At 27.7% G+C, this 17,729-nt stretch overlaps 1 protein-coding gene and 1 pseudogene across 1 annotated transcript, besides 1 other annotated feature; both read right to left on the bottom strand.

The window, feature by feature from the left end:
• Positions 1-1,686: 1,686 nt before the first annotated feature.
• Positions 1,687-2,497, bottom strand: PADL01_0412400 (annotated as a pseudogene).
• Positions 1,687-2,497: a sequence feature (rifin, pseudogene).
• A 2,373-nt stretch (positions 2,498-4,870) lies between these two features.
• PADL01_0412300 (erythrocyte membrane protein 1, PfEMP1, putative) lies at positions 4,871-16,723 on the bottom strand (the record flags this gene model as incomplete). Its single annotated transcript, XM_028685240.1, has 2 exons — positions 4,871-6,160; positions 6,488-16,723. 2 exons carry the CDS (start codon positions 16,721-16,723, stop codon positions 4,871-4,873), a joined length of 11,526 nt encoding a protein of 3,841 aa, XP_028536758.1.
• Positions 16,724-17,729: the final 1,006 nt, after the last annotated feature.

Below are 17,729 nucleotides of genomic sequence, written 5' to 3'. Positions count from 1 at the left end.
GTATATAAAATTATTTTTATAAAAATAAATAATTGAAATAAAATAACATATAATAAAATATAAGAAAACGGACCCATCGATACATCGAAAATCAAAAGAATACATATCGAAATATATATATGTATACGAAGAATACGTGTCGAAAAAAAAAAAATATATATATATATCAAAATATTTGTTTGATATAAGAATACATATGATATAAAAATAAATAAATAAATAAATATATATATAAATATATATATATATGTTTTTTGTGACATATCTATCCAAATAAAAATATATAGTACATGTTGTAGATAATTTAATAAAATAATGTTTATATTTATTTATTTGTTGATTTTTATTTATTTATTTTTTTTTATTTATTTTTTTTTTCTTATATATAGAAAATATTTATAGCAAAAAAAAAAAAATATAGAAATATATATATTTGTCAAAAAATAATTCTATAAATATTGGAATATATATATATATTAATTTAAATTAAAATTATATTCGATGTTATTATGTTTCTAGCATAAATTATTTAATATAAAATATATGAATTATGAATTAATATATGAAATAATATATGACGTAATATATAATGTAATATATATGAAAAAAAAGAAAAAAAAAAAAACAAAAACAGGATCGAAAATATTATAGTATTATTTAAAATTATTTTATTGTATTATTTTTTTTTTTTTTTTTTTTCTTTATTGTTGGATTTCTTTTACGTTCTTATCTATTGCATGTATTTCATCTATTTGTTGTATTCTTATATATTCTTTGTATTTATGATAAAAAATAAAAATATATATAGTGTTCTATTTTATAAATTAATAATAACATCTATATAAATATATTTGAATCTTTTTTTATTCTTCTATATTATGGGCTAATTATATATATGTCAATGCATCACATATAAAGAAAATTTTATTTTAAATAAAATAAGAAATAATTATATATATATATATATAATAGTAAGATCCATATATCTTTATTATTTTAAATTTGCGAAACGTTTTATATAAGAATTACATCGTATATATATTATATTTTTGTTAACGTAAAGCAGGTAATAAGGAAAATTAGGTTTTATATTTATATGGATGTACAAAGATATAAATAAAAATAATATTTAATGTGGTATATTATATTAAAAAAAAACATACTAATATATATATATATATATATATATATATATATATATTATAAAAGTAATATGATACGAATATTAAGAATAAATATGATCAATCAAAAGTTATATCTATTTATGTATATATATATATAATATTAATATAACTATTTTTTTTTTTGAATATCATTTAAATATAATATTAATAATAATATAATATATTTTATATTTGTATTATATATATTCCATTTTATAATATTTCATATGAGTAATTTAATAAATATATATTATATTTTGTTCTTAAATAAAATATTATAAATATATATATTAAGAGTATTTATACTTATAAGTTCTTGATTTAAAAAAAAAAAAAAAAATATTTTATAAAAATTAAATAATTAAATATTTAAATAATCACATAAGAATAAAACAATATAAAAAAATGATGTATGAAAATATAATATTTTAGTTAAAATCAATAATTAGAACAAAATTATATATTAACTAAAAAATTTACAATATATTAAATTGCATTTAATGTTATGACAACCAAACGCCACTTATTTCAATAATTTTATATATTGCAGTTTTTTCTTCATATTTCTTTTTCTTCGATAACGTAAAATTAAATAAATAGTTAAAAGTAAAACAACTATAATTATTATTACAATAATAGAAATTCCTATTGGGTTAGTAAAAAAGTTGGAAACTAGTGTTGACATAAAAGTGGCAGCATCTTCTCTAGCTTTGGTAATCGTTGCAGCTTCGAATACAGTAGTTTGGGCAGCCATACTTTCTTGATGTGCTGTTACTTTAAGAAAATTATATGCACCTTTTGCTTCAATCTGTTCTTTGGCAATGCAAAACGCAAATGAATCTTGGGCTGTCTTTGTATCGCATGCTTTATAACATGTCTCGTGAACGATTTGAACAAGTTTATTTGGTTATAAAAATTTGATGGAGTAATTTTTGTGATAAAATTAAAAGTACGTACCTCAACTAGATAATATATTTGTCCAACTAAATCAATGTCTTTAGCAACAACTACAACATTACCCGCTTCAATTACAGCTGCAATTGTATCAAGGAACTGAAAATATGTAGTAATGTCACCTAAACACCACCAATCCTGTAACAGAAACTCCCAAATATCTTTCACATATCAAACAATTTTTTTCTATTTCATCTGCTACCGAATTTTCGCATACAGGTCGGGAAATCCTCAGTTTTAATATCCGTTTGTAGTGTGACCAACTTTTCTGTTAATTCCTTTTGAATTTTATCTTTTAAAATAATATTTTGAATATCTTTATCGTATTCTTCAAAAGGTTGTGATGTTCGTTCATGAAATTCCATCATTAATTTTTGCATCTCTGGGTTATTATCATAATTACATGTATATATGTCATATTAGTATAATGATCAATATAGTTTTATTGATTTATATTTTGGTATATGTAGTGTAGTACTCTTATGGTTCTTTTGTGTATTTACTTAAAAAAAAAGAATCTAATATATATATATAATAATATATGTATATTATATTATTATAATTATCATTATCATTGTTTGGTACATACACGACATGATTATAATAACAATATATTTAATGGAACAACTAAAAACAATAATAATATTATATTATTGTAGTGCAGTATAATTTTTTTTTTTCATTAAATTTATAACTAAATAATTAATATATAATAATATATTTTATATTATTAAATGAAACGCATTTGTTTAATCTAAAATATTATTATAGGATTATAATAGAGTACACAATTAACTTTCCATTATGCAAATATATATATATATATATATATATTTTTACTGGAACTATATTTTCCCTTTTATTTAGAACAAAAAAATAAAAAATAAAATAATTAATTAAATTAAAAAAAAAAAATAATATAACAAAACATATATACATTTTTTATAATTTTGAATTTTAATTTCTAATGAAATTTAATTTTATGTTATACAATAAATTATAATTGTAATTTTGTTTCTGTTTTTTTTTTTATTTTTGCTTTTATAAATGTTTATAGAACACAGCACAATGTTGTAACAAGTAACATCAAATATATTGGGGTAAATAACATAAAAATGTGTAGAGTAATAGCTCTTGAAGATGTATAATACATACATATATATATATATATATATATATATATATATTATAAGGTTTTTTTATAAATATATTAAATTCATATTCGAACAGAAAATTTGTATCATAGCAATTATGTAAAATAATTAACAAGAAACATTGTGTATCATAATATAATAAATGAATATTTTTCTAAACTAATATTAAATATATTTTTTAATAATTTAATTTTGTTACTGTTATTTATTTTTTTTTTTTTTTGTTCTGGAATTTGTTTTATGTTATGCGTTTCTCTCTAATTCATCTTCGTAATTACAAATATTATTATTATTTTATAAAAATATTGAAAGTATTTAAAAACATTATTTATTATAAAAGTATTAAATGGTATAATTATGACAAAATAAAAACGTATTAATATATATTATTATGACAAATAAAAAAATAATAATAATAAAGAAAAAAAAAAAACCATATAAACAAGCGATTAAGTAAATGATAAATTATACATACTATTAGATAATATATTGTATTGTTTTTTTTTTTTTTATTGTTGTATTTTATAGAAATATACTGTATTCATGATTTATGGATTGTATTATTTTAATAATATATATTATATTAACTATTAAAATGGAATATATACTATTTTAGAATTTATTCATACATTAATTGTTATATATATATATGCATATAAGAAATAATATAATTTAATATTATTTGTTTTTACTAATTATAAAGGAAAAATTAATAATATTTATGAAAACATTTTGTATATGAAATAATTATAAGTATAACTATGAGTTTAAAAAAAAAAAAAAACAAGAACAAAAATGGAAACCATAAATAATGTTAGTGTAATAGGATAAATTATGTTATATAAAATATTTATGTTACTTTATGAACATTCATTTTGTAATATTATATGGAATAACTAAGCGATCGATCCATTTTACAAATTAGTAGATACATAAATATTATTAGAACTGAATTTTGAATTCGGAAATTGTTGATGGATACTGTCGAATAATTATATATATATATATATATATATATATATACATATATATGTATGTATTATATATAATTATAATTTTATATTGAACATAATAAAAAATGTATGTTTTTATATTTATGATACAAACACATATATATGTCTTTATTGTTTTGAATTTCCAAAATATTTTATATAATTATCTCATCCTACATATATATATATATATGCATACTTTTTTTCTTTACTATTAAAGGAATAATAAGGAATTATTATTATTATAATAAAGAAAAAGAAATACAAAAAATAAAATAAAAAATGTAAATAATAATAATAATAATAATAACATTTTATTCTATACACGACATAATAATGGAACATACTAATATATACCATATATTATAAAAATAATAAGAATTGAATAGTAAGGATGAATATACAAAATTACCATTGTATTTATTTATGTTAATTTATATTATAGAAACATATTTATATTTTGGAAACTATTTCAATATAATCTAAAAAATAAATTAGTTAAAATTATAATATATTATATTATAAGGGTTTACTGGAAAATGTGTCATATATCATTATACACACACATATATATATATATATATTTGTATTAGATATTCCATATATCCTATATAGGATATTCTTGTTGGCATAACTCCTTTTTATTATTTACGATATTCATTTCTATATGTACTTTATTATGATCCACAGATATTTGATCATCATCTATATCATAATATATATAATTTTCCAGATCATCCAAGATATTATCCATAGTAGAATTATCAGGGTTTGTATTAATATTTGTAAATTCATTTATAGTTTTAGGAACATCCATATCTATTTGAATAGAAACATCAGTATTTAACATTTTGATATCATTATTATGTGTGTTACTATTACTATTTAATGTAATATTTCTATTATTATTATTTTCCATATCCCATTTTTCTTTCAATTTGTTCAAAATATCCTTTTTATTATTCCATTTGTTGCACATATCTCTATGTCTATCTAACCATTTATGGAACAAATTTAGTTGGTTCATTATAGGATTGCCATATATTTGTGTGGCAAAAATATTTGTTGTGGTATGTTTCGTATGATTTGTTCCAAATAATTCATTTTCTTTTCTTTTGAGTAACTCATCATATATATCAATATGTTGATCACTGTTTAACGAATCGTTGATTAAATCAATTCCAGTATATAAATTACTTGAAACATATTTTGGATGATCCGTAGTATATATCTGTGTATTTTTTGGAATATTCCAATTAATATTATAACTAAAAACATCGCTATCACCATGTAAATATCTATCTTGAATAGATGTAATAAAAGGTTTTTCTTCAAACCTATTATCCACAATATTAGGTTGTGTATCTGTAGTAGGAATTCCACTTAGATTTTCATTAGGTAAAACCTTTGGTATATTTTCTAAATATTGGGAAATAAAATCCTGTTTTAGTTGATTCCATTCTTCATCACTAATAGGTGTATTAGTGGGTATATCACTAGGTTTGTCACTATATATACCACTAGGTATATAGGTAGTGTCCACTATATTATCTATATGTGTATTTTGTGCATCATGTGTTTTGTTACTTGGTTTCAAAACAACTTCTATCAAAGTTTTGTATTTTGGAGATTTGTACCCATATATATCATTTATATCTACTTCTTCAACCTCACTTTCGGACGAAGAAGTGATATCCGAGGAAGATATATCACGAATATAATCGTTCGATTCTTCTCCTTCCACGTAAATATATGTTTTGCCTTTATATCGACCATATGGGACATACCTATTTGAGGACTTATTTGTAGGTATATCATATTCGTTTTGCGGCATTTCTAATACTCGGAACATATCGATATCGCGTTTATATCTTGCAACATGGAAGGGTTTTTTCCACTACAAAAAAAAAAAAATATATATATATATATATATATATATTTCACTTTATATGTATATTTATGTATATGTATATATATATTTATCTTTATTTATCCTTATACAATTTTTATATAATATGAATATAAATATATATGTATAAATAAAATATGTGTATAATTATATATATGTATATATTGATTCTTTCTTTTGAAATTTCTGAAAACTTTCTTCTTTTTTTATTCTTTATTTATTTTAATTTTTTTTTTCTTTCTCTTTCTCTACATGAATATAAATACATACATATTAAACATATATATATATATATATCCACACAAATATTATTACCTTGTATAGCAATATTCCAAGTATCGTTGCCGCCACTGCACCTACGACTGGACCGACTATAATTTCTGGAGAGGAAGTCGTGGGTGTTCTAGGTGGTATAGGTGTAGAGGGTGGAGGGGGTACGGGTGTAGGTGCACGTGGTGTGGGTGTAGGGGATACAGGTGGTTGTGAATTATGTTGTTCAATTTGTTGCTTAATTTCTTTCACAGTTTCGTATGCTTTTGATGCTATGTCCAATGTAGCACGTGCTGTTGTTTCAAGTAGTTTTTCCGCTAAAGCTTTTGGATTTGGATGTAGCTTGTTAGCAACTTGTGAAGCTATATTTGATACATTTGAAACCAAATTTTGAAAAGCATCAATTGGGCCAATTTGCTTTGGGTTTTCCTGTTCAAACTTATTTTTTGTTTTAATATCTTCAACTAATGATTTAATTGTATTTGTATTGGAATCTTCTAATTTTTTATACATTTTTTCTAAATTATTAATATCACAATCACAATTATTACATTTTTGTTTTACATAGTCTTCGGCATTTTCTGGTAGTGATTCTGTATTTCCTAATGGACCGTTATTTCCTTTATAAGTTTCATATTGATCCTTTAATTTTTTCCATTGATCATTTCTTTTTGCATACCAATTTTTATATTGATTTAATACGTTATCGCAATATATATTCATATTATTATCAACAGTTATCGCGCCTTCAAATTTATTTTGACATGTTTCAAGAAATTTTTTTCCTTCTTTTTTTTCTTCGTTACAAAACTGTTGTGACCATTCAGTTAACCAGCGTAAAAACTGTGGAATTTCATCAATTTGTCCATGCTCTGGACAAGTATTGTTTGTTGTTCCATTTTCATAATAGTGACACATCATAACATTCCATACGTGTTGTTTATTTGTTTCCCACCATTCTTTACGCTTCTGTGTCACATTATTTGGATTCCCGTTATTGTCATTTGTGTATATCCTTTTAAAAATATCTGTTACGTTTTTTGAATGCATATCATCTACCATATCATCACCTTTAATAATATTACCTATATCTGCAAAACTGTATTTCATAGCATCGAGTAACATGTCACGTTCCTTGTCTTTTTTATAGAAATCACTCAAATATTTCGCTTCACTTGCAGCAGATTTTAATATCGCGTTTTTAAAAGCACCGGTTGTTCTTATATGACGTCCGCCAGATACCATAATACTTTGGAAACATATATTTTGTCTCCTTGGAGGAATTATTACTCCTTTGTTTCTTCCATCACGTTCTTTCAACTCAAACGTGTTCCAATCATCGAGATGATGTTGACGTTTCGTTGAATTGCAACTGCTAGTACTAATTTTGGAGCAAATAGTATCTCCTAGTGGACAATTTTGCAAATAATTATCATCAATTTTTGGTGGTTCTGGACGTTTAAACGGCGATTTATGTAGATTCTTGTAAACATACCAACTACCTGCACCTCTACCACTTCCACCTCCACCACTATTACTATTACTGCTACTAGACGAACTCGAACTACTTGAACTACTGGAAGAACTACCACTACTACCTCCACCACCAGTTCCACCAGGATTTGTACCACCTCCTTGTGGATTCTTACCAGTACCACCACTACCGGGATTACCACTACCTCCGCCAGGATCAGGAGGACTAGGTGGACCTACAGGTGCACTACCACCACCAGGTTGATTCCCATCTTTGCCACTAGCAGGGGAAGGAGCAGAGGGACTAGTTGGGCTTCCAGCTCCACCACCACTACTACTACTATCAGGGTTACTAGGTGGGGATCCAGGTTGACCACCCCCACTTGGACTACTATTACTTTGATTACTACTATCTTGATTCGATTTCGCAGGATCGGATGGTTGCGCAGGTGATGGTGGTGGAGGCGGTGGATCCTCCTTACAATTACATGCCGTGTCATATTCGTGTGGTTGATCCCTAAATGCATAATCGTCATTACTACCACTAATATGTTCAACACCATTAGTGATATTACAGAAAATATTTTGTGTATTACAATCCATATTTTTAAGTTCTTGATGTTGGTACCCTGCAGCGGTTTCATATGTGGTATTTCCATTATTTTTTTCGCGTAATTGTTTCAAGAAATCAACTACCTTTTTATCCTTCTCATCTGTAGTACCATTAGCAGCAGTACCATTAGCAGCAGTACCATTAGCAGCAGTACCATTAGCATCAGTACCATTAGCAGCAATACCATTAGCAGCAGTACCATTTTCTGTTGCTTCTTTGTATAATTTTTCGTATTTTTTTGATTGGTCTTCCCATTGAGTTTTCCATTTATTAATAAATTGATTATATGTTGTACATGCTTGTTTGCATTTGTTACATTCTTTACATTTTGCACCACTACTAACGTTACCCTTACAGCTCTCACATGCCTTCACCAACTTTTCGTACTCATCTTTTTGTGCTTTGCAGAACCATTCGGCCCACTCGGTCATCCATCTCAACCGTTGCGGGATATAGTCATCCACTGGTATTGGATCACCATTACACGAAATACTGCCGTTTTTTGGACATTTCATTGCTTCCCAGACTTTTTCACGATTTGCTTCCCACCAGTCTTCGCGTAAATCTAAATGTTTACCATCAGTGTTCTTATATTTTTCTTTGATGTCGCTAGAAAGTGAGTTATGGATATTATCAAAAACGTTTTTCAAATTTTTTTGTGTTGTTATCTCGCCGCCGTTTTCTTCCCATAAATCTGTTCCTTTAATTATATCTCCAATATCGGAAAAACTATATTTCATAGCTCTACATATACCTGGATCTGTTTTATTTTCTTTATTAAAATTGTTCCATATGAAATCTCCTTCGAATTTTGCCGCGAGAAGTACATCTCCCAATAATGAATGTCCATCCTTGATACCTTTTCCTTCACTCAGTAAATTTTCTAAATTCGATGTACAAAAATGTTGTCTTCTAGGAGGTAAATAAATACCATCTGCTGTACCTATTGATTTTCCACTTTTCCATTCCGTTCCTATGGCAAATCGGCCTTTATTTTTACCTGTACATGGTCCATCATAACCATGTGTACGACTATCATTGGAATGTTCCTTCTTTATATTACATATATCGTCCTTTAATTCATCTTCCTTACCCTTTTTACTGTACTTTCCTTGTGATGCATCGCCTTTCAACTTACTCTCACTACCACTACTGCCACTATCAACACTATTTGTTTCCATTTGTGTTTGTGCCGTTTTTTGGAACGCTTTTGCGATGTCTGTCACACTCGTGGTTGTTTTGCCACCCGGTTGGAAGCCACCACACGGATTAATGATAGCACTATTTTTTTTGTTTTTCACCGTGTCCGCAATATCTTTTATTCGACATTCTGTACAGAAAGGTTCGTATTCTTTATATTCTTGATCGATTTTTTTGAAAACATCATCAAGATTATTATCGTGGCATTTTGAGTGTATATAGTCCATAGCAGTTGTTTTCCCATCCATATATTTTTTATAATCTTTATATTCATCGTCAACATCGTCCTCATCAACATCACCAACTATATCGTATATTTGTTGGTATTTTGTCTTTTGTCCTTTCCATTCGTTTTTATGAGTATTTATCCAATCATTGTACACTTTACACTGTTTTTTGCAATTTTCAGTAGCTTTGGCACAACCGGTATTGTTAATATTCGTTTGCCCATTTTTACACTCGAGTTCTAGTTTTTCCAATAGTTTTTGTCTTTCTGTGCATATTTGTTCTGCCCATTCTTCTAACCATCTCAAAAATTGAGGTTTCTGGTCACTAGGAGTGGAAGTGGTACTTCCACACGTGTTGTCTTTTCCACAGTTTGTCATCGCTTCCCATACTTTATCTTTATGTTTATCCCACCATTCTTCGCGTGATTCTCCAGCACCACTAGCACTTGTACCACTATTTTCAAATATTTCGTTCAATTCTTTTTCGACCATGATACCAAAACGTCCTTTCATCATATCCGTGCCTTTAATTATATCTCCAAAATCATAAAAACTACGTTTCATGGATTTACATGCCATGGTACTGTCACCACTATGTTGTTCCCGCAAAAATGTTGCTTCCATTTTTGCTGCGCCGTACAGTTCTTTTTCTAATTCTAATTTTGGATTTTCTCCTCCTGTTAATCCATATAAATTTCCTAAACAGAGTTTTTGACGTCGTGGAGGGCCATACACTTTATATTTATCAGGATTTTTGATGAATGTAGTATTCCATTGGTTGTTTTTACTTTTGGAACGACAATTCGATGTGGAAATATTAGTATCACATGGTTTTATATCACCACTCGATTTTTGTGATGACGGTGATGATATGCACGTACATGTGGTTTGGTAATCGCCATATATATTACTATCTTTAAATACTTTTTCAAAATTCGTTCCATTACAATCATCACAATTGAATAATAAATAAAATGAAGATTTGTAATACGAGGCTTTGTTCTTTTCGTCTTTTGTTTCCTCCTCTTTATTAAATTTCTCCGAAAATTTCTTCCACGCTTGTCTATTGTCTGTAATTAATTTTTTATAATCTTCACATGAATTTTTACAATCTGCATCTGCTATATTTTGACCTTTACTATCACACTTACGTTTGCTTTCGTCCTTACACGCACTATCCAATTGTGATTTTAATTTTTTTTTTTTGGAGCAAAAATCGTCACCCCATTCCCTGAACCACCAGTAAAATTGCGAATCGTAGTCCTCATCATGGATAAATCGGGGACATTCATTACCTATGAAATTGACACTACTTCCGTTTGGTTTAGCCTCTTTTATTCCACATTTGACAGCATTCCAAAACTCATTTTCAAGACTTTTCCACCATTCGTGCCGTTTTGTGGCACCACTACTACCATTTTCTATAATTTCTTTTATTTTATCTTCTAACGTTTTGATACTTTTAGGTTTCCACAAACTTTGTCCTAACACAAGGTTTTTAAAATCATTAAAACTACGATACGCAGCATCGCAAAATACCGAAGGTATTTCTCCACTAGTAGGTTTATATTTGTCGTTGTAGTATTCGTGTAATCGTTCGGTTTCTTTTTTTATTGCAGATTTTAATTTTGTTTTTAAATGTTCTTCGGTAGACAAAGGCTCTTGTATTCTTCCATTTGAATTTACCATGTTTGCGATACATAGTTTTTGTCCTCGTGGAGGGACACAAACATAATCTTCTAATTTTTCTCCACTTTTTTGTTCGCATTTCCATTTGGTTTTTAATTCCCCCTTTTCTATTTTGTCAAATTCTTTCTTGTTACAGTTAGATACATCCTCAATTTTACCACAGTCTGTTGGAGGCTTAGTGTCTTCTTGTGAGGTATCTTTACATTTTTCGCAAACGTTCTCCTTCTTTTTATTCATAGTATCTAAAAACTCGTCAAACATAGTGCCACTACTAGCGCTACCACTTGTTTTTGTTTGACAATATTTTTTGTTACGATCACCACTATATGATGTACTTGCACTGCTTGACGTGTCAAGTTCACATTTGGCTTCCAAATATGTATCAATATCAATATCTTTCATAGTAACATTTTCTTCTTTTTTTTGGTACGTGTTGTAGTATTGTTTTTGTTTTTGCCACTGTTCATTAATTTTTGTTTTCCATTCTTCATAACATTTGCAATCTTCACTACACAAAATACATTCTTTAGTAGTTTGTATGCTTGCACTCCCTTGTTTCCGTGTCGTTTGTTTTTTATTTGCATTATGGCACGACTGTTCCAATATTTGTAGATATTCATCTATTGTGCGCTCCATATCGTCTAGCCAATAATTGAACGTATCATAAAATTTGTTGACTTCATTAACTTGATTTAAGTTTTTTTTTTCATATTTCTCTTCGTCTCCTTTTTTGACACATATCTCTGTATTTGTGCTACCTTGTGTGTCGTTACCACATTTCCACTGTGGATCAAACCCTTTTTCACTACATGTTAGATTTTTGGGACATTTTTCTACACATTCGCTGGCTTTTTTTAAGGCATCATTTATTTTTTCATTGAATTTTTCTTCACCTCCAGAAGATTCTCCGTTTAGTTCAAGTTCATCATCAAATGCTGTACTCATATACATATCTAAAGTAACAGAAGATTGCCCACTACTACTATTAAATAATTTATAATATTCTTGTTGTTTCTTCCATTCACTTTTTCTTCTATTTATCCATTTGTTATAACAATAACATTTGTCTTTACATTTATCATCAGGACACGTATTTGAAGAGCTATTTTTATTTTCTGTACATACTTTTACTTTTGTATTGAATTGATCAATTTCCTTCAAAAAAGATTCTACCCACTCATTAAATAAATCATAAAATTCTTCATTAATGTCATTATTCGTTTTTTTCATACATACTTTATAACCTTCATTATCCGTTTTATTGCAATCCCATTTCACATAATTTATACCATTCAGTGTAGATTCACATATATCTGTTTTTTTCGGTTTCACAACAGCCGGAGTACCGCTACCAGGAGCATCCCTTTGTGATTTATCTTCTTTTTCACACTTACATGCAGCACCAAACCCTTCTGGTACCTCACTAAAAACATATTTACTACCATTAATATTTCCAAACTCTTTTTGTTCCAAACACTCAAGGGTTCCACTAGAACCAGCATTACCTTTACCACTTTGTGCCCTGACATCTTTACCACTACTCTTACCACCATCGTCACCACTTCCATACATACTATGTATATATGCTGCCGCTGTGAGTGACAACCAATTATTTTGACGTATAAGTTTTCGCACATATAAAGCATTATCATCAGTTGTAGCATCCGATTTAGTCATGGAATTAGTGTACAATTCACTGTACATCTTTTCGTATGTTTTCCATTGTTCCTTCCATTTTTCGACGAACGCTTTATATTTATTACATGCTGAAGTACATTGTGTACACAGTGATGTGTTTTTTGCACACTTACCATTTTTACCTTTACTATTACACACATCACACTCATTTTTCAACTCTTCAAATTGTTTCTTTTGCGCTTTACAGAATTTTTCGCTCCATTCAGTTATCCACCGTAACAGTTGAGGGACTTTATCCATATTCATATGGCTACCACACTTTTGGGTGTTTCGGTCTCCACAGGAGAATGCCTCCCATATCATGTGGCGGTTCGTTTCCCACCAATCTTTACGAAATTTCATTAATCCCTTATCATCTTCATACATATCATTGGATGTTAGTTCTTTGTATTCATCTCTGAGTGTTTTGAACATATCTTTCAAATGTTGTTCGACTTTGTTAGTATCATCTGTGTCCACGAGATTCGTACCCCTAACTATATCTGCAATATCGGCAAATGATCGTCGCATGACCGTACACAAAACACTATTATCATTTTTATGGATATAATACTCACGTAAACTTTTTCCTTCATGTTGTGCTACCAATATAAGTTCCGACAATAACATACGATTATTATAATAAAAATCGTGGACATCTGTGTACTTGGTTCGCGTATCGGTGCCATCATGTTTTATAGTGTCTTTGCATATATCTTCATATCTAGGTGGAACATCAATACTACTAATGGTATCACCATACAACTGAGTATACCTCGTACTTATGTTTTTAGTTGACCAATCGGAAGTATCATCCTTCTTTGTTTTCAGTATTGGTTCATGTGGATTACATTCATGTATTATGTTACTATTTTTATCTTGTGTCAATATATCCTTGACAGCGCACACATGCTTTTTAGGTCCACCTTTATCTGCCAGGTCCGCCTCAAGTTGAGGATAACATTTACTACATTTATGTCTATAGTGTGACGATTTGTCATCAGGGTAGGAAGAAAATGCCACTTCAGGGTTTGAGAAATCGATATGTGTGCAATTATTTCCCGTTTTTTGTTTCAAATAATCCGAAACACTAGTAATGGATGTATCATTAGGACTACTACCACGTGTAGTTGTGACACCACTATTGTTCCCAAAATCCATTAACGTTAATTTTTCGTCATAGTATTTTTTTTGATTTTCGAATTCTTTTTTTTTTCCATGGATCCAATTAGAATATATTTTGCATTGGTTCTTACAATCACATATAGGCGGAGGAGGATAGAATATTGACCACAGAGACCAAGATGGTTCGCATTCGTCGTTTCCACACGGCTGACAGGCCACATTTACTGCCTGTTCCTTATTTCTACGTTCAGCACAAAATTCTCTGGCCCATTCGTCTATCCATCGCAAAAACTGAGAACGATTATCCTGTGGTATACTACCACATGGGTTGCCACAATTGAATGCTTTCCATATATCGTTTTTATTCTTTTCCCACCAATCTGAACGTAGTTGGCCCAATCCATACGAACCGTTGTCATCATATTTTGTGTCACCATCATTACCGTTTTTCCACTCATCTCTTATTTTTTCAAATAGTTGTCTCAAATTATCCTCCGTCGTCACCGAATATGCATCCTTCGCTTTATCTGTTCCTTTAATTATATCTCCAAAATCTAAAAAGCTTAACTTGATGGCATCGCACACATTATGCGGAATACCACGTTTGCGGCCGTGATTGTGATTACGTATTCTCCACGCTTGCTGTTTTGCTGCCAACATCATTTCCAGCAATAATTTATGGCTATTAAACGTCGATACATCCGTAGGTCCCAATTTTCTGATATTCGATATACATATTTCGTGACGTCTCGGAGGAATACATATACCTTCATGTAATGTCTCGTTACAGTTCCACGATGTTCCACTTGGTATACCACCACATGGGTTCTCGCCTACTCCAGTAGAATTATGATGTCCAAATTGTAAGTCGCAAACTTGACCCGGTTTAGTTTGTGTTCTATATATACCGTCTTGCCATTTACCTGCAAGTGACATAGTGGATTTTGGTTGTCGGTCACTACATGGAATCTCGTGAGGTTTATTTTTACCATTTCCACAATGGCAATAATATGATTTATTAGTAACAGGATCATTTCCATCAAATAATGGATTTAAATCGACATCAAAATTATTTCCACATGTATCGCCACATCCGCTTTTATCTTTAATTTTTTTTTCGATCTCTTTTACATCTTGGTCATAAACCGCTTTATCACCGTATGTACTGTCACTTTTTAAATTTGTTTCACATTGGTTTTTATATTTATCATAACATCCTTTACGTCCACTTAAAAATTGTTTATATATCTTACAATAAGCATTACAATTAACATTATTTAGATTTCGTTTACTTTTACAAGTATTTTCTAAAAGCCATAAAATCCGTTTTTTTTCTTCCAAAAATTCTTCCAAATATTCTTCCATGTATCTCAAACATTGAGGTTTTGTTTCATCAGAATGGTCTAAAGTACATGATGTTTCATTTTTTGAACCCTTTTTAGAATTGTTCACATCTTTTAATTTCTTTTCTATTTTATCTTTAAAATGTGTTTTCCATAAAATTTCCATTTGAGATTCTCCTCCTACTTGTGTAGTTATTTTCTGTAAAAGAACTTTTACTTCCTTTGATACATGCTCTTCTACAATATCTGTACCTTTTGATATATCTTTATAATCAGCATATGTTCGACCTAAGAGTTTACATATCTGTCCAGCACTATGAAAACTTTTATTCAAAAATTCATCAATTTCATTTTCTGTTTGTAATGCTAATGATCCTATAATATTCATTGCGGCAATTTGAGCTTTTGAGCTTTCGTTCCCGTCTCCTTTATTTATATTTTCAATAAGATTACGTATATTATATAATCTTTTATTTATATTTTTTCTTCTATTTGTTAAACATCCTTTCAAATTTATAGTTTGACCACTACCATTAGTAGTAGTAGTGGTACCATTATTTTCATCATCTTCATTTTTTTTATCATCACTGTTGCACTTTGCGCCAGAAAAATTATTGTCCACTTCTGCTTGGTCTATAAATTTTTTTGCTCGTTCGTCCCATGTATATAATAAAAATCTATGATTATCTAACGTAGCTTCAAATATTTCTCTTTGTATATCTTTCCATTTACAAAACTTTTTACTTGGATCACTTATGGGTTTCCCTTTATCATCTATCATGGCACTTTGGTATTTATTTTTCCACGTTTTATCCGCAATTTCTTTTTTCAAAAAATTGATGTAATGTTCATGGTACCATTTTTGTAATTCATGCAATGGAATATTGTAATTCTTGCTGACGTCATATTGACGTCCGGAAATTTCGTTCCCCATTTTGTCCAAAAACAATTAACATAATGAATAACATATATATATATATATATATATATATATAAGTGGTTATATCATCCATTTTTTTTTAAAAGGAATAACAAAATATAGTTTATAACATATATATATATATATATATATATTTATCTCCAACATTTGAAATATATTAAAAATTTAAGCTTTTTATATACTTTTGCCATTTTGATATATTATTAAGTTTATATGTATTTTTTATTCTTTTTATGTTTATATTATATTTTTGTATACTTATATATTTTTTTATTATTTTTATTTTATTATTATTATTATAATATATTTTTTTTGTTTGAATTTTTATATACTCGTATTTGTGTATTTATATATGCATTCTTTTTTTTTTGTGTTGTTTTTTTTTATCTATATATATTTTTATATATGCATATTGTCAAATATTCGTATATTTTTATTTCTTTATGTTTGTAATATCCCATTTAGGTATTTGTTTTATATATATGTATGTTTTTTTTTTTTTTTTTCATTTATTTTTGTATTATTATTATTTTTTTTTTTTTTTTTGGATTGTTATATATATATATTTAATATGTTATATTACATTCTTTTATATAGTGTTATATATATGTATATAAAATTATTTTTATAAAAATAAATAATTGAAATAAAATAACATATAATAAAATTGAATAAAACAGACCCATCGATACATCGAAAATAAAAAGAATAAAAATCGAAAAAATATACATATATGAACGAATACGTGTCGAAAAAAAAAATATAAATATACATCTATCAAAAAATATGTTTGATATAAGAATACATATGATATAAAAATAAATAAATATAAATAAATATATATATAAATATATATATATATGTTTTTTGTGACATATCTATCCAAATAAAAATATATAGTACATGTTGTAGATAATTTAATAAAATAATGTTTATATTTATTTATTTGTTGATTTTTATTTATTTATTTTTTTTTTGTTTTTTTTCTTATTTATAGAAA

The sequence above is a fragment of the Plasmodium sp. gorilla clade G2 genome, assembly GCF_900097015.1.
Source record: "Plasmodium sp. gorilla clade G2 genome assembly, chromosome: 4".
NCBI classification, from domain to species: Eukaryota; Apicomplexa; class Aconoidasida; order Haemosporida; family Plasmodiidae; genus Plasmodium; species Plasmodium adleri (nom. inval.).
The sequence above is the reverse complement of the archived record's forward strand: the minus strand, read 5'-3'. Positions and strand labels throughout refer to the sequence as shown.